The 21,726-nt window shown below is 52.5% G+C and overlaps 1 protein-coding gene across 13 annotated transcripts in view; it reads right to left on the reverse strand.

The window, feature by feature from the left end:
• MEGF11 (multiple EGF like domains 11) overlaps positions 1-21,726 on the reverse strand; it is a 350,367-nt gene that overhangs the window by 214,779 nt on the left and 113,862 nt on the right. For 12 of the 13 annotated variants that reach the window (XM_027569514.2, XM_027569510.2, XM_027569509.2 and 9 more), the window contains exons 2-4: positions 14,642-14,747; positions 10,188-10,289; positions 6,009-6,109 (exon numbers count right to left, since the gene is read on the reverse strand). In XM_027569514.2, coding sequence (XP_027425315.1) covers positions 6,009-6,109; positions 10,188-10,289; positions 14,642-14,739 — 301 coding nt within the window. In that variant the 5' untranslated portion in view covers positions 14,740-14,747. The remainder of the gene's footprint in view (positions 1-6,008; positions 6,110-10,187; positions 10,290-14,641; positions 14,748-21,726) is intronic. The other variant, XM_027569507.2, reaches the window with a different exon arrangement.

Here is a 21,726-nt window from a genome sequence, read left to right on the forward strand (position 1 = left end):
GTTAAGATTATGATTATGAAATAAAATCTAAACAACAAAATAAAATCTGGCATTTTCCGACGAGCGAAGCGTAAGAGAGGCGATTGCTCGTGGACCCTCCCAGGAAAAACTACTGAACGTGGCCCTTCAAGAAGAACGAAGCCGAATCTAGAAAGGAGGAGTGAGACGCAAGAGAGGTGAAGAGCAAGCAAATCAGTAAACATGAGCTAAATTTACATTTAAATAGCCATCCACCATATAAAACAACTGTGATAATACGACAGGGGTACCTAAATCCCAAAAATGGTGTGAGGACTTTGCTGGAGTTCAGTCTTAGGCACCACTCAGGTGCCCTCAGTGCGGCCAGTCTCCCCGATTGTCAGCTGCTGGCTCCCCCTTAGCCATCCCCGGGCGGTTCATACTGACGCCACTGGGCCTGCGCAGTCCCCCTGCCGGGATGCTGAGCAACCCCTCCCCCCACCCCCAGGCCACATACCTGGAGCTGCTGGCTAATCCCTCCACTTCTCCATTTGGATGAAAACCACACGCAGCGCTCTAGCATTCCAAGCAGCCCCTGGAAGGGCTAGATGACCCCTCCAGGAAGTCCGGGGCCATTGCCTCCCCCACCAAAAGGAAAAAGGAGATGGGGGATTGCACAGATTAATTCCCCCTCGTTGCTGGCTGCTCTGAAGCAGGCACTCTCCTCTTGCCCATCAGGAGAGGCCTTGAATACCAACAGGATGCACCTGTTAGGCATCATGCTGTGTAACCTCAGCAGTAGGTAGACCAGTGGTTTTCAAAGCGTGGTTCCCAATGCAGCAGCATGAGCATCACCTGGGAACTTGTTAGAAATGCACATTCTCCAGGATGCCTGGGCGGCTCAGTCGGTTAAGCATCTGCCTTCGGCTTAGGTCATGATCCTGGGGTCCTGGGATCGATGTCAGGCTCTCTGCTCATCGGGGAGTCTGCTTCTCTCTCTCCCTCTGCCCCTTCCCCCTGCTTGTCCTTTTTCCTTTTTCTCTCTCTCAAATAAATAAATAAATCTTTTTTTAAAAAAAAATGCACATTCTCCAGTCCCCTCCCCAAGTCTTCTGAATCTGAGACTGATGCTGGGGCTCAGTAGTCTGTGTCGGAAGTTAGAACACGTCTTCCAGGTGATTCTTATATTAAGCAATCAGGTGCTCGATAATACATTTGAGTGAATTGTGAATTGTGATTACCATGGCATCTGTGTGGTGCTAAGCATTGATAGTGCTCACTAAATACTTTGGCCCTCTGCTTTCAATACTTCAAGCCCTCTTTTCTCTGCTACAGCAACCAGCAACACTGCAGAGCCCCTGCTCCAACAGCCTGGGTCCTGGCAGAGGACAGACATGTCAAATGAACAAGGGCTAAAACTATTCTTTTAAGCCACCAGGATTTGGGTGTTGTTTGTTACAGCATCGTAACCAAACCCATCCAGTCCGATAGCACCTAATATTTTCAAAGAGCAGTTTGCTGAAATACCGCAAACCCCACTGTGTAAGTGACAAAATCAGCTCAAAGATGCTGATCAGGCAAAGATGCTCAGTGCCCTATCTCCCAAGAAAGGAGAAAGAAAGAGAACTGTGTTTGTGCCCGGTGATCCTCAGGAAATATTTGATGCCTGGGTGACCAAGAGGAGCTAGGACTCAGCTGTATCGGCAGCTAACGGAGGGGGTGGGCAGTTCTGGTGCAGAAGGTTCTAGAAGGGCTGCCAAGGGCTCTGGGATAAGGACGGCAGTTCTGGGGCAGGGAAAATGGCACAAAGAGGAGTTTGCATCTGTATCGAGCTCTATGCACCCCAGGACACACTCACACATTGTTTTATCTTACTCCTTCCACGCACAGGGATGATCCATCCTATGCCACAGTGGGTCCAGAGAGGCAAAGGGACTTGCCCAAGATTGCACAGCAAGTTGATAGCAGAGTCAGCCAAGGCTTTTACTCCAGGCCAGTGTCCTTCTAGTATCTGCTAAGAAATGGGCTCCAGAAAGTGGTTCTGGAGGGAGGATGATGTCCCCTGCCCCAGAGCACAGATGTTCCTGTGCACGGTCCTGAGGACTCTTGCCATCAGATGGGTTCTGGTGAACCTGGAGGTTCTCTGGCTCCCAAGGGGTGGAGAAGAAGTGGACGGGGAGGGGCCACAGGGCATCAATTCCTGAAAGCCTCTGGTTTTGCAAGTTCTCATCTGGCACCCAGCACCCTGGGCACCATCCCTCACACAAGTTTCCTGACTCTGGGGTCTCCACTCACTCCTGGACAGCTGACAAAGCCTGGCCGGTCCCCTTCCTTTCTTCCCATTACAATAAGCAGGAACAAGAGAACGCTAGCAATGGCCAACACTCACCTGTTCATGGGCTCCATTGTGTCCCCCTAAAATTCATATGTTCAAGTCCTAATCCCCAATTCTCCAGAATCTGACCTTATTTGGAGATAGGGTCTTATTAGAGGTAATCAAGTTCAAATGAGGTCATTAGGGTGGGCTCTAATCCAGTCTGAAGGGTGTCCCTATACAAAGGGGAAACCTGGAGACAGACAAACATTATCAGGAGAAGGCCGTGTGAAGAATGGAGTTCCGGCGCCTCGAGCCACGGAGCTACCAGAAGCAAGGGCAGAGGCCTAGAGCAGAAGAAACCAACCTTGCTGACACCCTGATTTGGACTTTGGGCCTCCAGTGGGGTGACACAGTACACTCCTGTGGATTAAGCCAGCCAGGCTGTGCTGCTTGAAATGGCAGCCCCAGGGAAATGAGTAAGTGCCTCACAGCCAACCAGCCTCCCAGCCCAGATCTGCCCCCGCGGTCAGGCCAGCCGCCTCCCCGTCTTTGTTGATGGGGCTCCCTGTCCCATCCATGCCCAAAGACACCATTCCATCCAGCCCAAAGCCCTCCGAAGCCCCCCGAGGGAGAGCAGGTCACAGGGCTGTCTCCAGCCTCGCATGGCCCATCTGCGTTCTTTCACACACTCGCCTCTGGCTGTTATCCACAGGGTTTTTCTGCGTGTGGCCTGGCCTTTCCAACAAGACCATGAGTTCCACGAGGGCAAGAGCTATTCCTAACACCTCTCCTATATCCCAAGGCACAGCACTGCGGGTGGGCCACAGTGGGCATCTAATAAATACTGGGTTGAACACCCTTCAAGGGTTTCCCCCTTCAGTCTTCTGTCTAGAGCTGATTCCTCATTTTTTTTTTTTTTAAGACTTTGCTTATTTATTTGAAAGAGAGAGAGCAAAAGCAGGGGTAGCGGCAGAGGGAGAGGGAAAGCAGGCTTCCCGCTGAGCCCGGAGCCTGATGTGAGGCTCGATCCCAGGACCCCGGGATCATGACCTGAGCTGAAGGCAGATGCTGAACCGACTGAGCCACCCAGACTCCCCTAAAGCTGATTCCTCATTAATACCCGATAAGTGGGCATGGCTGAAGAAGACATCTCTCCGTTCTACTCTGCCCTACTTTATGAAGATGCCCATTGAAGCATCTGTAACTCTGGGGGCAGGTATCCGTGTACCAGACCATCTCTTTCCACTAGGCCGCAAGCTCCTCGAGGTAGCAACTGTTCCTCGTGTGTGTCTATGTCCCCAGCACTGAGTAGGAAACAAGTCGACAAGGAACAGTGTACATAAACATGAAATATGGCAGAAATGATTTACTGTGGGTCCAAAGACTCTGTAAGGGATTTGAGGGCTCCATGGACCCACTGAAACTGTGTACAAAGAGCTGTGTGTGTGTGGGGGGGGGTTATATATGTCATGTGCATTTTCCCAGGGACAGGGTCCATGGAGGTGCAAAAAATTAAAACAAAAGCCAAGAGTGAAAAATGGTAAGACCCAAAGTCATGGAGTAGGAAGCTGGCATTTATTAAGCCCCTACACTGTATCTGGTGATATCTATTACTATCCCCATTTTACATGAAAGGAAACTGAGGTACCAAGAGGCGGCATTTTGCCTAGGCTCACGGAGAGAGAAGCAGCCCATCTAAGTGGGTCAGAGCAGACTCCAGAGCCAGACAGCCTAGGTTCAAATCCCAGTTCTACCACTTTCTAGCTGTATGATCCTGGTCAAGTCACTTAATCACTCTGTGACTCAGTTTCTCCATCTATAAAATGGGAGAGATCAGGGTACCCACTTCAGAGGGCTGTTCTGAGGAGCTGATGCATTCATGTATATAAAGTGATCAGAACAGTGCCTCGTGTGGGGGGTGTGCTCTGAAGATCATAAGGATGAGCATAAAGAGGAAGAAGTTGGGGGGGACAGAACGGAGACTCAAACCCAGACCTATGGGACTCTTGCCCCCCTGGGTCATCACAACCAGCACCCCGCATGCCACAGTGACCCATCTCACTGCTGAAACTCCTGTCCCCCTTCAGGAGGAGCCCTCAGTCCTAAAATTGGCTTTTCCGGCTGGCTTCCCAGAGGGGTGCTGGCCCACGGCTGTGACATAAGGAGTAGGTGGGAGATTATAAGACTGGTTCTGTGCAATCGGGACACTTAGTGCTTCTGCCCTGCTCTTCATTTTCCAAGAGCTCTACCAAGAATCACTGATGGAAATTAGAAAAAGAATGTGCTCCTCTGTTCCTGGAGCCCTGTGCTGACAGCTGAATTCCCTTTATCATTTCCCCGAGTCCATCCTTGCGCCCCGAGCCCTGAAGGGCCGCTCACATCCATTCTGCTCGGGCTTTGTGAGTCCTGGGTCACACCCCACGCCTGGCTCTCACTCTCCTCTGGGCAGACAGCAGCAGTAAAACCTTGGTCTTGATCTCACTTCTACACCCAGGTCCCCGTAGGAGCTCCATCCCAGGTGAGGCGTTGGCCAATGCCTTGTCCCAGTCCAGTCCTCTGCCCCGCTCCTGAGACACAGCCTTTTGGGGATGGCTTTGCGTGCGTATCTCTGTATGTTTCCTGCAAAACCATCACTACGGAACCCATTTGTGCGAGCATTTTTCATTCACTCCTGTAATGCAATTAGGATCGAGCTTCTCCAGCGAGAGGGGACATGTAACATCAGGAGGGGAAAATTGTCATTTCATTCCCAACACTAACGCCCACCCTGCCCAAATTGGCTCTCTGGTGCTGGCTCACTCTACCCACCCAAAGGGCAAGGAGAATGCTAACAAGGAAAATCACTCTCCAAATTTGCCTCCAAATGAAGAGGCAGAAGCTATGGGGGTGGATTCCCCTCTGTCATTAATGGGGGGAGGTCCCAGTTTCTCTGACACTCTCCAGAGTTGTGGCAAAACTCTACTGCCCACTGGAGCACCCCATACTGGCCCCGTTGCACCTGTCAGAGGTGGTGGGAAAGAGTCCGTTGGACTCTAACAGACTCTAACCCTACAGTCATTCTCCCTGAAAGGTTAAATGACTTGCCCAAAGCCACATCTCCGGGAAGCTGGGACCAGAACCCAGATCTGCAGACTCCTGGGTATCTCCCACTGCACAGCACCGCCCTCCCACCCAGAGGGCCTGCAGCTGCCAGAAACTAAGCCCTCGCACCCACCTTGTCCTCAGGTCTCCTGACCCTTTTTGGAAATGTTCCCACTTCCTAGAACCGGCCCCTTGTGATCTATCTTATTCTTCCTACCCTCCTTCTCGGTACTACAGTCTTGCTCTCCAGTGATCCAGCCTGCCTTCCTTCCTCCCTGCCACCCTCTATCCATCCATGTCTCCTTCCATCCAGCAAAGCCTTCCGGAGCCCTTCCGATCTCTGCCAGGCACTCAGCCCTTCCTCCCCACGGCTCCTCAGAGCACGCTCCGAAAGTGTCCACTTCTCTCCTGACCCCATCAAAGCCTAGAACCGACCGGCGTCTATCCAACCCTCTTAGGAGATCGACCTGATGGACAAATTTGTGTGAACGCGCTTGTACCGGACCCCTTGATCCCCGCAGAGCTGCCAGTAGGCAGGGATTTCTGGAGCCCTCAGCTCAGCCAAGGCCTGCTGCCCAGGGCCTGGCTGACAGCCCCCTACCTCCCTTCCCCTTGGTTCCCTCCCCGCCCCAGGGAGGCAGCCCCTACGTACGTATGCAGAAGTCCCCATTCTCGTAGTAGCCAGGGCAGCACTGGGACCTGCGCCGGTACATGGTCCGGAGGCCACGCCGATATGCCGTCTTATAGCTGATCCTGAGGCACAAGGGAGAAAGCCACTTGAAAGTATTGAAAATCAATCACTCGCATTAGAATGATATTTGTGTTAAGCTATATTGAGGATGCCATTCAATAATTACTTTAAAATGCATGGCAGCTTCGAATATGAAGGAACACAATAAAGAAAAATCGATGGCTGCATCTGGGCCACTGTGATGCAGAATGTATTACTGACATGGCGTTTGCTACACCTACTTTCCCCCGTCTCGTCGGCGTGATACCGAGAAGGGTTTAGGAAGATCCTTCCTGGGGTGACGGTGGAAGGTAACGAGGTGCTTCTCCTGAAAGCCTCCAGACCCTGGGGAGCTCCTAGGGAGCTCCTGGGGGGACCCGAACTGGACTTGGGCCCTGAGAGTGGCCATGGCCACTGCCCAAATGAGCAGGCTGCTCGCGGCCTCCAGGGACTCAGCCCACCCATCTGGAGAACTGAAACAGGATCAGCAAAGGGCCCTCTGAGTCTGACTCAGTCCCAGAGAGTGGATTAACCTCCCTCATGCCAAAAATAACATGTCCTGGGCAAGAGCTTTGCATGCCATCCCTGGGAAGGCTCAGAACCAGCCCCTGGCTCCGCAATAGGAAGAAGCTATAAGGCCCGGGGAGCAGAAGCAGCTCTGGCCTGGGGATCGGAGACCTGGAGTGTGGCCCTTCTGCTGGCACAGGCATGGACACTCCATCCTGTGCCAGAGAGATTTCTAGGCGCAACCGCATTCCATTCTCTATCTGAGGCGGGTAGCAGGGCTATGTCACCTTTGTTTTATTGCCTTTTTACAGTTTTTATTCTTACTTTATGAACCCCTCTTCTGTTCCGTGGATGAGAGAACTGATATTCAGAGAAGTTAATGACTTGCTCAAGGTCACACAATGCATCAGCTTCAGAATCGAGATTTGAACCAAGTCACTCTAATTTCAAAGCCACTAGGCTTAACCTAGTGTCCAGTGCCAGTCCCCACAGGGTGGCTGGCTGGCCATATGGGATGGCCGTAGTGAGTGAGAAAGACCAGGTAAATGGCTGGTGGGAGGACCAAGTCCTTAAGAGGACATCAAGACGGGGTATTGTTACGCCAAAACCCCTTCCTCACATCTAAAGTCAAAATGGAAGAGATTGAAGAGGCCGTTAAGGGACAGAGAGAGGAACTAACTTCCCAAGGTCATGATGTGTGACAAGGACTCAACCCCAAGTCTCTGGGCCTTGAAGCCAGAGCTCCTTCACATCCCCACCCACACCCCAGGGGAGCCTGCCCTGAGGACCCCTCGTCAGGGGGCAGAGCAGCGGGGACCAGACATGGGAGATGCCTGCAGCCTGCTCTTCAGGGAGGGTCAGGCCAACTTGGGAAGGGAGTCCCGCAGCCCTCCAAGTCTTTAAAGCCCCCGCTTTATGACAGATGACAGTGCAGGGCCCCGGGGAAATCCGTGATATTTGGGAATGTCATAAACTAAGGTCATTCTACTTTGTCAAAAGCCCATAATGAAAAGTAAGCCAGCCTCAAAGTGAAGCTCCGTCCCCGGTACAGCAAAGCAGCTCCTGGTAATTTTGGGGGTGGCGTGGACCTCTCAGACAAAGGAAGAGTCGGGGTTGGCTCAGAGCTCATCCAACTCAGTTGTCCCACCGCACAGGGGTACCCCCCAGCCCTTCCAGTGGAGGGGTGGTCTCGGCACCATGGCAGCCTCCCAGGAGAGAGATGTCTCCTGCTGCTTCTGGCTCTCCCACCCTTGCTTGCTCCCGGCGTTGGGGTGGGGAGCAGCAGAGGGAAGGGTCCAGGGGCCAGGCTGTCAGGAAAAGGATGCTGCATTTAAATAAAACATTCCACACTGAAGCAGACTGATGGTGTGGCTGTCAGCATGCATACCCCAGGTCAGCAGGAAAGCTGCAAGGCAACTCAGTAATTTAGCAAAATAATTCATGGTCCAGGAAGGCAGCCTATTTTAATAAGCAGCCACTCACTCACCTTCCCCCCAGCGCTGATGGATGGCAGCCCCGGCCTCCGAGTACCCAACAAAGCCACACCTCAGAGCAAACTTGGCTCTGGCACAGGGCCTGACAGGGCTCACGGAGGCAGCAGGACCTCTATTTCTGCCTCCACCTTTGACCGGGGCCACAGGCAGCCAACTTGGCACAGCTAAGGAAGCTGGAAGGGGATATTTGGTCCCACCGCCTCATTTCACAATCAAGGGCTAGGGGAAGGGGATGCGGTCATGGCCGAGTAGCTCCTGTTGGACCAAAGTTCCTACAAACAACTATACAATCTGGGAGAAGTATTAAAAAACAAAAACAACAACAACAAAAAAAACAAAACACAACTACCAGAAGGCACCAGAGAGGGAACAAAGGTGGATACTGGAGGGAAAGAGAAATTCGGAAGAAGGAAATGACACTGGACAAGGTCAGCTCAAGGGCAGGCCCCAATCAACCATATTCCAGCTGGCTATAATTCAGATCGAAAACACACAGTCTTCCTGGCTTAAAGCACTACAAGACAAGTCCAGGATGGATCCAGCAATTTGAGAGTGAAAAGTGAAACCCCAGAAAAGAGAGAGCCACAAAGAGGAAGTCCCATATTCTTTGTAAAATCTCTGCCCAAACTTCTGGCCCCTGAATGGTATGTGTGGGGGGCAGACCCCACACGGTCCCACTAAGGCTAAAGATATGGAACTTTCAGAGTCTGGAAGTCGAATGCAGCCAGATTGACTGATTGCTGAAACAAACAACAACAACAAGTCAATCCTCTCGGGAGGAACGTAATAGATTTCATTCTCTACAATCTCTGCTGTTCACAGTGCCCAGAATACAATTCAAAATTACTAGATGCAAGAAGCAACTGGAAAATACTGCCTACATAAAGGAAAAGACAATGAATGAAGACCACCGTGAAGTGGCCCAGACGTATCATGTCTATGCTCACAGCAACCTACCAACAAAACCCCAAAGAAAACCAGGACTTTGGCACTTCAGCATAGAGCAAGTTTCCCCATCCACCTTGCTACCCACCGTGATCCAGGCATAAACCACAAAGAGGGACAAGGCCCCCGTGGAGGAAGCCAAAGAAATCTGGAACCAACATGGATGCTCGGCGACTAGGGAAGAGGCCTAATGGGTGGCTTTCCCCTCATGCGCTCATCCACCCTTCATCTGCTGGTTTCCATCCCTCAAATAATAGTGCCACCTTGCCCAGATCTAATAGGTCGCTTTTCCCCGTCTTCCCCTGCACTTTTCAAAGCCTTTTCTCATCCCTGACCTCAATGGACCCTGTGAGTAGGTAGGGCAGAGATCATTGTATGTTTGATGAGCACACTGGGAATTCCCATATAAAGCAATTTGCCCAGGGTCATCCAATAAAACATGTTCTCTCTTCCTTCCTCTCCTCTCTCCCCCAGCAACATGAGAGAATGGCATGATCTGCAGGAGGGCTGCAGACAAGGGAGCAGGGGACCCCCACACAGTCATTTAGATTGAGCTCTTCCCATGGGCAGCCCGGCCAAGGTGACAAGAAGGTGCCCAGTTCTCTCCCGTGCTCAGTTCCCCAGGCCAGATGCCCTGCCATGGGGCTACATCTGCTCTGAGGGATCTGCCTGAGGTTAGAGGTCCCCCCGCTGACCCTGAGGCAAAGAGTCAGGGACAAGCATTTTATTGGAGAGGCAATCTAAGGAAGCACTGGGAGGGGAGGGGGGAAAACAGACAGGGAAGAAAAGGCAGCCAATTCACGGTGCACTGGGATATGTGTAGAATGTTCCTCAGAGTTCTCCCCTCTACCCTCAGGGTGAGGGAGCTGGGGGGGGGGTTTACCCAGCAACTCCCCATTTCTCACTGGCTGAGGGATGCCCCCAAGGGCAGTAATTCTCCAGCACTCCTGAACCGCCCTGCCCATAAGCTTCTCTAGCCAGAAGGAAGCCCTCAGCAGAGCATCTCAGATGTTCAGGGTAAAGACTGAGCACCAAGGGGGTACAAGCGGTGCACTGCCTACAGCTACTCCAGGGGCCTTTTACTAACTGGCACAAAGGTGAGCCCTGAGGGCCCAGTACATTCTCCCTGCACCATCACCCGAGATCAGGTACTCACCGGTGCCTGGTGCACTTGAACCAGTTGAGGATGTCCGTGCATCGCGTGTAGTAGATCTGGTCGAAGGGGTGTGCATATGATTCCTGGACGGTCATGGCATAGCTGAGAACCGGACAGGAGGTAGAAGCTATGGTCAGCACTCGAGAGGCTGAGCTGATATTCAAGATGGGGGCTCCTTCCCCAGGGGAACCAGGCCCGCAGCCAGGCATTCAGGGGCTCCAACCTCCTCCCACCCCACTACCCTCCTCCTGCCCTGGATGCCCTCAGCATTCACATCTCCCTGACCCAGCCTGGATCTAAGACATATCCCTTACTGCCCTTTGGCCCAGCTCATTTTCTGAAATTCTAGATCATTTGTTCATTTATCAGAGAATGAATAAGGGAGGGTTTAGGTTTATTCTATGTGGCTCTGGAAGGCAGAGCCAACAAGCTTTAAAATACTTTGTTCAGATTTTTATGGGTTTCAAAGCATATATATGGAAGCTGATCCTTGTAGCAGTTTTATGAAGTGGTCCCATTTTACAGATGAAGAAACTAAGGCTCAGAGAGAGGCAGCTTGCCCACGGTACCAATTAACTGCCGATATTTATTGAGTGCCCTGTGCTAAGTGTTTTAATCCATTTTAGTCCTCACAATCCTATAAGGTTGGTGGCATTGCTATCTTCATTTTACAGACAAGGACAATGAAGAAAAGAAAGAATAAGTGACTTCCCCAAGGTCCCCCAGTTACCTTCTGCTCTGTCTCTAGTATAGCTGGGGGAGCATCAAGGACATGCCCCAGAACTCCTAATCGAAGTACTATCTTGTTATGCTGTCCGTTAGCTATAAACCTGAACAGTGGGAAGAACTCTTGGGGAGGAAGATCTCAGCCTTAACCCATAAGCCTTTCTACTTGTCTGCCCCCAGCCGGATTTGTATGAGAAGGCAGTCGAGCCAGGATGCTGAAGGGAAGATTCACACTTGCTATGCAGGCTGGGAGAGGGCCCCAGCTGAGATGTCAGGAATTCATTTTTTTGTAGGTTGGTACTCCTCATTGTTTCCCCCCAGACGGCTCACTGACCTGGGCCAGATGGCCAGATCCAGGCTCTAAAAATCCGTCTGCTTTGCCTGAGGAGACTGTTGGTTTGCTTGCAAGGGGGCTGGGCAGGCCAGCTCCCCAAGTGGGTCCACAACAGGCTTTCTGATGCCTGAAAGGTCAAAGATCTGGAATCCAGAAAGAGGGCCCCGGAGAAGTCGGCAGGGCACAGGGACTCAGGGCGCTGGAAAATTCTGGTTCTTTGAAGCACTGAGGATGTAAGGAGGGTCCTTGCTGAGCCTCTACCAGCCGGCACAATGGAGATGTGAGTCAGAGGCACACGTCTGTGCAGACATGGGCCAAGCCCGGTTTCATCTCCAGGCTTGGGGACACCGAGGCAGCTCAACACCCACCCCTGGCTTCCCAAGGGGCCCCTTCCGACTCTCAGAGTCCACGATCCTATGTTTCCACGCGGCTTCTGAACACCTCACTTAGGGCAGGAGAATGAACGGCTCAGAGTGCATGAGATCTGGGTCCCATGTGAACCCTGTCACCTGTTCGCAGCATGTCCTTAGACATGTTGCTTAACTCATGGGAGCCTCCTTTTCCTCCCCTGTAAATTCATGACAAAAATTGCCAGGGACTTCACACAGTCATTGCAAGGATTCAGCAAGGCAATAAGAGTGTCCACCTCTCAGGGTGGTGGGAAGATAAGGCAAGAGAAGACAGACATGTAAAGTGCTCAACACAAGATAACACGTGTAAAATTTTTAATGGGTGCCCAGTGCCGAATAGATGCTGGCCACCATTACTATATGACCGCAGCGGTTCACCTCCTGCACTTGGCACTGGGGGCCATTTCCTCCCTGACCGTGGTAGGGGAGAGAAGAGCAGGACCCACACACGGAATGGACTCCCTGCCTTTGTTAAGCACTCGGGGGGACTCAGGCACCCCTTCCAGTCCTGACAGAGACAGTGGGTGCTCAGAGAAAAGGCACCAGCCCGACAGAGGGGTGAGGAGAGTGTCATGGGGGACGGTCCCGGCTCTGCAGGGGTGTCCTGGGCTGAGCAAGTCTGGCAATGAGACCTCGAATCAACTCCAAGTCTCTGGGGCGAAGGGTGTGCCCCCAGTTTCATGGCTGGTCGGTTTAACACGCTCATTTGCCAACATGCTAATGAGGGACCAGATTAATCTTGTAGAGCTGGGCTTTATTAGCCAGGGGAGGTCTTTCCACTGGGTTTGATGGTGGAGGGGCATAATTAACAGGGAGCCCGCCACAAGCACTAATCCATTGGCTGAGAAATTCTCCCTAAGCGGTCTCTGGGGACCGGAGCGTTGCTTCTGGAATGACACAGACTACATCTGTCCACGTGTCATTGGCAGCAGAGCTCAGGTGGGCAAGCCAAGAAGAAGGCACGTGGTGTCATGGGGCATTGCCTGCAAGGCCTCCTCCCTAGGGGCTGGAGAAGCCACAGGGGTCCCCCGACTTCACTTTAGTTATACGGTCAGTACTTGTCCTCCCGTCAAAGGATCACCTCAGCTGACAGCCAGCTCAGTGCAGGCTCCGTTCAGAGTATTTTCATATTCCAAACTGATTGATATCGGGGAGGTCTAGAAAATTAGAGAATTTGGTTTGAGTTTGAACTGATCCACTGTTCAAAGTGATCCAGTCGGGACCCTGAGAAGAGGGAAGTGAGGAAGGGCTCTGCCATCAGGGAAGGCTCCTTGGAGGAGAGGGGCCCGGTCAGAGGAGCTGGGGAAGGCAGAGAAAGGCAGACGGGGAGAGGGTATTCTGGAGGTCGGGGATATAGCCCGACCGTGGGCAGGAAGCAACTGGGTCTCAGCTGGGATAGGGGGAGGGTAGGGGGGCTCCTGATGCTGGAGTCTACGTACCACATACTAATAATGTGCAATCTGAGCTGACAGCTTTCTCACCTTCTGGGAAATAAAGGTTTCAATTCGCCAAGACCAGAAGGGGCAAAGGGCCTGAGTAACCTAAGAGTCATGCGGAAAGCTTATGAAAAATGCATATTCCTAGGCTCTACCCTAGACCTATAGCATCGGAGTCTCTGGGGCTGGGACCCAGGAGACTGTTTCTCATCCACACCTCCAGTGAGCCTGATGTGCATTAAAGTGTGTGAGAAACAGTTCCCGCAAAGCCAGAGGTATAAACAAGAAAAGACCATAATTGACCTTTACAGTCCTGAAAGCCCTTTCATGACACTGGCACCCTGATCCTCCTGCGAGCCTGGGAGGCCAGGGCAATTACTCTTCCCACTCTACAGAGATGGAAGCAAACTCAAAGCAGTTCAGAGACTTCCCCCAAGTCTTTACAGCTAGCAGGTGGCGAGATCCAGACTGGAATGAACAAAGGTCTTCTCCTGACAGATCTTGCCTTCTTCCCCCTTCCCCTAAAAGGGGCATGGTACAGCACCAGCTTCTGCTCCCACCCCGACTGTAGGGACTCCCATAGCGTGCCCAGTCCATGGTGATCATGCCAGCAGGGGCACAGTCCGTCTGCTTCCCCAGCCCATCCCTGAAGGGCCTGGTGCTGCCTGGGCGGGCCGCCTTGCCCTGCCATGGGGCCAGGACACTCCCCCTCACAAGCAGAGAGCACGGAGAGCCCCACTCGCTGGAGCTCATCTTAATTTTATTCATTTGATGTATTAACATCTAAGTGGCAGAGTCGTCCTGGTCAGCATAACCAATCAATTCCAGGGTTTAATTCGGTTTTCCTGATTGGGTCTCTGGTCACTATCTCTCTGCTCACCAGAATCAATACTTTAACCTTGTACTTCAAAGTCAGGCTGTCTGCAGGGCCCTGGCCCATTCCCCACGGACCCAGTGCAGACCTAGTGCGGCAGCCGGAAGGCAGCCAGCTCTTCTGCCCAGGCCCCGGGCCGTACTTCCCCCGGGAGCCCTCCCACCCCGGCTGGAAGCAGCAGAGTCCCTCACCCGTCCTCCCTGGGGCTGGCAGCCGGCCGCCCGGCACAGGCAAGCCGCCGCACTGATGCCAGTCCTGGGGGACCAGGCAAGGCGTCACGGTTTTGGAGAAGAGCACATCTGGACCACACTCGCTGCCCCCGCCCCGCCCCCCGCCTGGCTGTGGGCGGGCACTGAGCCCCTCTGTGCCTCTACTTCCTCATCTGTAAAATGGCCAGGAAGGGCAAATGCAGGGAGTGACCAGAGTTCCTTGCGAACTATCAGACAGCATCACTTAAGTCAAGCCCCTCGGCCTGGAGCTCCCACAGCCCCGAGTGTAGACAGAATCGACACTGCTTGGTCCTGTCTTTCAGTGCATGCGCTGTTTCTCCAGCTGGACTGCAGGCCCGCGGTGGGCAGCTTCTGTACCTCCCGACTCTGCTTTTGTCCCAACCATACCAAGCCCCAGGGAGAGGTCCTGAGGGAACACCTGGCCGTCCGAGACCCACATCTTACCTCTCCCAGTGGCTGCACACATTGGGGTCCTCGGGGTTCAGGGACAGGGCAGTTTGCAGGAGGGAGAAGATAATGAGCTCTGTCACGGAGAGTGCCATCCCGGGCCCTGGGGGGGTGGGGGTGGGGGTGGACAAAAGGAAGCAGCGTCATTAATCAGACCGTTTTCCCGGGCATCTGTTCACCACTGAGTCTTCTCACACGAGGCAGCAAAACAGACTCGCTCAACAGACTAAGTTTGCCCCCAACGTCATGTAATGAGCATTTGATATTTCACACTTGTGGGCTTTGACTACACTTCACCAGTTCTGAGTAACCGGGGAGTGGGAAGCCTGAGTCAGGGAAAAGTTGGTATTCCAGGCCAGGGCTTCTGAAAGTTTGTTGGCTTGTGGACTGCTTTGAGAATCTCATGTAAATTCAAGAAATTCTCCCCAGAAAAATGCCCACATGCACAACTTTTGGCTGTAAGATCAGGGTGTCCTCAGGCCCCTGAGCCCATGCTGGGACCAAGAACTCCTGACCTTTAAGTGCAGGGTCTTCCCCTCGGTCCCTTCCCCCTCAGCTCTGATGTGCTTTGCACATCCATTTTCCCCTTCCCCAACTTCCTGCAACAAAGAAAGGGAAGAAAGGTGTCTGGTGGCCCCTGGGGAAGCTGAGCTGGGAAAAGTCTTCCAGGCTACCCAGAAGACTGCACCTTGCTTCTCTTGCTGCTATGGGATATCTGTCACTGACACCCAGCTTGATGCACACATCACTCCCACCGAGGGATGAAGGACTGGTGAGGGGCTTCGAGGAAGCAGCTTGTAGAGTTTGATCCAGGCCCCTGAAGTGACAGCTTATGGCAGGTGTCAAGTGTGCCTACACACATGTCAACCCCCTTGGTCCCCTAAACTGAGGACTCCCCCAACAAAGGACTCCTCATGGAGGCAGAGAATCATTAAGGTGGGAGTAACCACAGTGACCCCCTAGGCTCCTTCCTGCCCTAGAACTCTAGGACCCCGTGGTCCTACAGACTTAGAGAACTGTGCAAGGGTTCCCACCTGCGGGGATGGCCCAGGGGAGCTGGAATTCACATGTGCTCAAACATCAGCTGTAGAATGAATAACACCATGACTCAGAAAGATAGCACTATTTTTCATGTGTACACAGATGCTGTTGTGATTTGCTTAAAAGCTTTACTGAATTCAGAGTAGCTTTTCTTCTCAATCTGCTACACTAAAAGATGCAACTTCTAAAAAAATAATAATAATAAAAAATAAAAGATGCATCTTCTAATAACTGGGGGCGGGGATGATATAGAAAATATTTTGACATCGGAAAGGGGTCCCCAGGTTTGAAATGGTTGAGGATCCAGGCCACTGGCCCTGAGCTTGCCGATGAGGAAGGACTCACTCCACTCAGGGACAGACAAGAGTGACATGCATGTCGCACACACCCCATCTGTACCCAGAGGGAAGCTAAATAGAGCTCCTGTCTTCGTGAAAGGTTAAATACTCTCCTCCTCGTCCCCAGTAATTTCCTCACTAAATTCTTTGTTAGCAGCTCCTTCAAAGATAAACAAATTGTTACAAATTCTGTATAACTGTAGGGGTCCAAATTAATGATTAATGAGGTTTTTCTGTTTGAGATCTGAAAATAATCCGGCTAAACATATTTTGAAAATCAGTTCGGAAAGAGAAAAGCAATTCTGGTGTTTCCACTTAATTTGCCAAGTCCAGGAGTATGCAGGTCACAGCCCCTCATCTCCCCCCCCCGGCACTCACCTCCCCCACAACAAGTCCTCGGAGACCTAAGGGCCCCCCCCCAAAAGGCAGGGCACAGCGTGGGGCCCACGCCTCCTCTAGGGCTGCAGGGCGTTTCAGCCCATTCCCCTCAGAGAGCAGGAGTCACAACCTGGATGAGAAAGAGTGTGCCCAGATGTAGCACTAAGTTTTAGGGAGAGCCAAGTGTAGGAGGAGCATCGTCTTCCAGGTGGGGTTTGGGCAGATCCACCACCAAATAAATAAAGGAGTAAAGGAAGAGACCCGGTGCTCCAAAAGGCACAGCATTGGAATGCCAGGGGGAGAGAATGCCTCGTTCTGGTTCTCTCTACGGCCCTGTCTCATTGACTCGGCCACTCCTATCATCTCCTGAGTGGATCCCACGACCGCATCTTCAAACTCATGAAGCTTAGAACATCAAAGGTTGAAGCCACCTGGATTAGAGGAGAGTGTTCCTCTGGCCCCCTTTTGACCCATGGTGATAGGAGAGGGGTGGGAGATGGAGGTAACTAGGGTCCTTGCTAGAATTTGGGAGATCTTTTAAAATCTTCATGCAAAGGGCGCCTGGGTGGCTCAGTTGGTTAAGCGACTGCCTTCGGCTCAGGTCATGATCCTGGAGTCCCGGGATCGAGTCCCGCATTGGGCTCCCTGCTCGGCAGGGAGTCTGCTTCTCCCTCTGACCCTCTTCCCTCTCGTGCTCTCTATCTCTCATTCTCTCTCAAAATAAATAAATAAATAAATAAATCTTAAAAAAAAAAATCTTCATGCAAACCTCTTCCCTCTACGTCGGATGTGGATAGGACAGTTTGGCTGACTCCCACTGGCAGTGGCATACCTGGATGCCGGGTGCAGAGAGGGAGAGGGGGAAGGGGAGGTGGACGGGGAGCACGAGAGGACACAGGCAGCGAGGCAGTCTCACTCCTCGGTCCGTGTGGTTGTGGTAAGGCTAGCAGAGCGGGGGGCATTCACACCCAAGCCTGGAACAGCCCTGCCATGGGCAGCCACACAGTTCCCCATCTGAGGCTAAGTCTGCCCCTGTGGAAGTGTGGGAGGGGCTCGGGGAAGAAGGACGTCCAGCCTGAGGGTGGAAGGCTCCCCTCGGACTCGCTCTGCCCTCAGACTTTTTCTTGGAACCCAATCTAATAGATGCAACCTTAACACCCACACTTCCCTCCCCAGAGCCAGACTGGTCTCTCCTGCTCCTTGTTCACACTGCTCCCCTTGCCCTCAAAGGGGAGGCATCATCAACTTTGCGTGTCCAAGGACCTTCAGCTCGAGGTCCAGCTCGGGCCCCCGGGCCCTCCACCCACCCTGGGCTTGGCACCAACAGGGTGCTGGGCGCGCTCCACGCACGTAGCTTCTAGTCTGGGCCACACGGCCCAGCACTGACCACTCTTCTCATCTCACATCGCCAGCTTTTCCAGCTCGCCTACTTCATCTTGCCCACACGTCACGGAAACGCCTCGAAGGTGGGGTCACGTCCTAGGCCAGACCAGTCAGTTCCTTTGGGGAACTGATTTTATTTTTTATTTTTTATTCTTTAAAGATGTTATTTATTTGACAGAGAGAGACACAGTGAGAGAGGGAACACAAACAGGGGGAGTGGGAGAGGGAGAAGCAGGCTGCCCGCTGAGCAGGGAGCCTGATTCGGGGCTGGATCCCAGGACCCTGGGACCATGACCTGAGCCGAAGCCAGATGCTTAACGACTGAGCCACCCAGGCGCCCCTGGGGAACTGATTTTAGAAAAAGTATTTCTTTCTCAGGCAATTTACTGAGGCTAAGTGAAGAGTAGCCAGAGAGGGGCCACGCCCCCTCCCCACGGAGGCAACTCCTCACCACTGTGAACGTGAATGGGGCTTGGCGCTCTCTCAGAGGAAGAATCCCAAAGACACGCTCATGAGATGACTGAGGGAAAATCAATGCTGCCACAGTGGTTATTAGGCCGACTCCATTCCGAGTGACAGAGGTTAACGCATCGGGCACCATCTGATTTAGGGCATTAATAATTAAATAAGAAAATGCCCCGGGTTTCACTTCGGAGGAAGAGAACATGGAAATAGATCTGTTGGTTCCCTTCCCTCTGGTCCATGCTCCCTGCATATTAAGGAACAGAGGAAGAGAAGGGAAGTTGCAAAGGTGAAGAAATTTCCCTCCTGGCGGTGAGGTGTGGCTGCTTCATCCCGGATGAACCGGGCCAGAGGCTGGAGGGGAGAGAAGGTGGCTAGGAGGGGAGCCCTCACACCTGCCCCAGCCTGAGCCAATCAACTGAGCATTCCCGGAACACCACCAGCCTGGCCCTGGGCTGTGCTGTGGACACAAAGAAATAGCACGGGTCCGCTGCCATCTGTTTGAGGAGCTCAAGCAGCAAGCGGTGAAGTCCCGCTGGGGGGCTCCTGGGAGTGGGTGGGACTTAAGATAGACCGTGGAACAGGAGCAGGCGGAGAAAGGGCATTTGGGGAGTGGGTAGAGCATAAGCCAGCGCCCAAAGGCAGGATTGTGTGGGTGGTGTTGCAGGTAGTAGATGGTTTCCACTGCAGACCAGTGGTGGCCACATGGGCAACTTTGGGAGGCGTTTTCCAAAACGGCGCTCAGTAGGACACTAGTCCCTCAAGATATTGCTAGAAATCTCCCAAAGATTTCCATGAGTGAATTAGTTCAGAAAATGCGGCATGTGCTTTGGGAGGGCAACTTTGGGAGGCGTTTTCCAAAACGCCCAGTAGGACACTAGTCCCTCGAGATATTGATAGAAATCTCCCAAAGATTTCCATGAGTGAATTCGTTCAGGAAATGCGGCATGTGCTTATTTCTTCATTTTAAATATTCCAGCGTATTTTTTTTTCTTTTTTTGAAATTTAAAATCAATTAATTAACATATAGTATATTATTAGTTTCAGAGGTAGAGTTTGGTGATTCATCAGTTGCACAGAACACCCAGTGTTCATTCCATCCAGTGCCCTCCTTCATGCCCATCACCCAGTTACCCCCTACCCCTACCCCCCTCCCCTCCAGCAACCCTCAGTTTGTTTCCTAGAGTTAAGAGTCCCTTATGGTTTGTCTCCAGTGCACCTTAACTCTAGGCGCAGAGGTCCTCAGGGTACCTGTTTGGAAAGCTCTGCTCCTCTTCATCAAGGTCAAGTGTGAAGGAAGCCCTGGTCCTGTCAATCCGCATCCTTAGATGTGGATTATATCCTTTGTTTCCTTTGTTTATTCTAACACTTGAGGGCCTTCTGTGCCTGGCACATGGTGCTCAGGGAACCTGCCCCTGGATAACTCGAGAGACACTGACATCACAGCAAAGGATCCCTCCTCCCAGCCGGACCTGCAGGCTGGGCAGACCTCAGAGATGGCAGCCTCCTCTGGAAGCCTGTGCCTCCTGCCGGGCCCCTGCCATCACCAGCACCTGTAGAGTCCAGCCTGACTCTCTAGTGGCAGCACACACCTGGCCAGACACCAGATGCTTACATCAACCAAGATGCATAAAACTGGGGCAGAGGGCAGACAGACAAACAGATGGCCTCTGCCCTGGAATCGGTAGTTATGACCTCACAGTCCATCTGTGCAAAAATCTTCCCCCACCTGCTTCCCCCACCTGCCTAGTCCTCCTGACCGTGCCAAAATCTTGGGGACACGGGAGCCTACTCCACGTACCTGGAACCTGCTCTCTGTCTACGCCAGTCTCTTCCAGGGAGCCCTTCCTTCCTGACAAATTTGCACTGACGGCAGGGATGGTGGTGGTCAGGCACTATTTTGTGGGTCCTGGGAGGTTTCACTTCTACAACACTGGACATTGATCAGTAGTAATGGCTTGGCTGAGAAACTGGGGCTGAGCAGGGAAAGTGTGCCATGATCGATTAGTAATGCCTGTCACAGGCACTGAGTGGGAGAGGGTTACACGGGTACCGTGCCCCTGTCCCTGTCCCACGTTGCTGAAGGGTTGTTACTAGCTTTAGAAATTGCTCTTTTTCTCTATAAACCATCTAGATGTGGACTCAGCTCTTCCCTCTGGACCTTCGAACCTGCACATCATTTTCCCTTCCTTGGTACCACACTACCAGAACACCCATCATGAGGCAGAGATGAGATGTGGGTCTATTATGTTCACTGCTGTCCCCAGCACCCACAGCGTTGTCTGCATGTAGAAGGGGCTCAATACCCCTCGTCAACCAATTATTGGCTCTACAGCCAAGCACCTCCCCTGACCTCTCAGCCATCCCCAGCCTCGGGCTCAGCCACATTGCTTGTGTCTGGCCTGACCAAGGCCACCAAAGATCTGTCCCAACAGCAGATCATACTGCAGGGGGCATTCCACGCTGCGTTAACATTGCCCCGCGGAGACATCAGTCTGTTGGCAACAGATACAGTGAGCACGGTGACATCCTGAGAGTGATTCAAAGACTCCCGCCCGGGCCACCCCACCAGCGCCAGGGTACATCTGCTCCAGGGACCAGCACAAGGCGGGCATTGAAGCCTACTCAATAGTTCAAGCTGCAACCGGGGGCTGACGTGTTCCAAGCACCTCATGAAAAGGCGCTTTCAGGCTCGGGAAGCAGCAGAAGCAAACCCCAAACTGGGACTGATAAAGCAAACGCCTCACATCCCTCCCAGCATGTGGTATAGAGAGAGAGGTTTCTATCTTCTATTTATAGCACACACACACACACACACACACACACACACACACACACACACACGCTTCTCTATTTTTTTCTGAATAAAAAAAAAAACAAAAGCCGAGTTTGGCCTCAAAGGGGCAAATGCCATGGTGATCATCCCGTCTGGCAGACCTTCGCCTTCTTCTGCCCACTGATCTCTGAGCTGGCTCCCAGTCCCCAGGCCCTTCTCTGTTTACTGGCCTTGCTGGGGTCTGATTAATATGAGATGAAAAGCGGACCTGTGATCAGCCCCGTAATTAAGAGGCTTCACCCTCTGCCTTGATGAAGCTTCCTGCCCTCCAGCAATCCCACCAGGGGCCGGGTTTATGTAGAACGCTTTCTAATCTCTCTGCACTTAAAAAGAAAAAAAAAGTTTTCAAAATAAATCCACAGCTCTTAATCTCCAAAAGAGTGATCCCCTGACAGCGGGAGCACAGCAGAAATCCCCAGGGCCACTGTGGAGGCCCTACCAGGTGGCTGCCCACAGGGATAAATCAGAGGGGTTTGAAGGCACCTCCAGAGACGTGGTAAATGTCCTCTTCGGAGTCTGGGGCCTGCCATCCCGATAAATCCTGCTTTCTCCTTGCCCGGGAAGCCTCGGGCTGCAAATCCTGAAAATGGCACCATGGAAGCCTGCAGCTCCCATTAATCAGGGTCAAAAGACTGTCCCATCCC

The sequence above is a fragment of the Zalophus californianus genome, chromosome 6 (genome assembly GCF_009762305.2).
Source record: "Zalophus californianus isolate mZalCal1 chromosome 6, mZalCal1.pri.v2, whole genome shotgun sequence".
In the NCBI taxonomy this organism is placed as follows: domain Eukaryota; kingdom Metazoa; phylum Chordata; class Mammalia; order Carnivora; family Otariidae; genus Zalophus; species Zalophus californianus.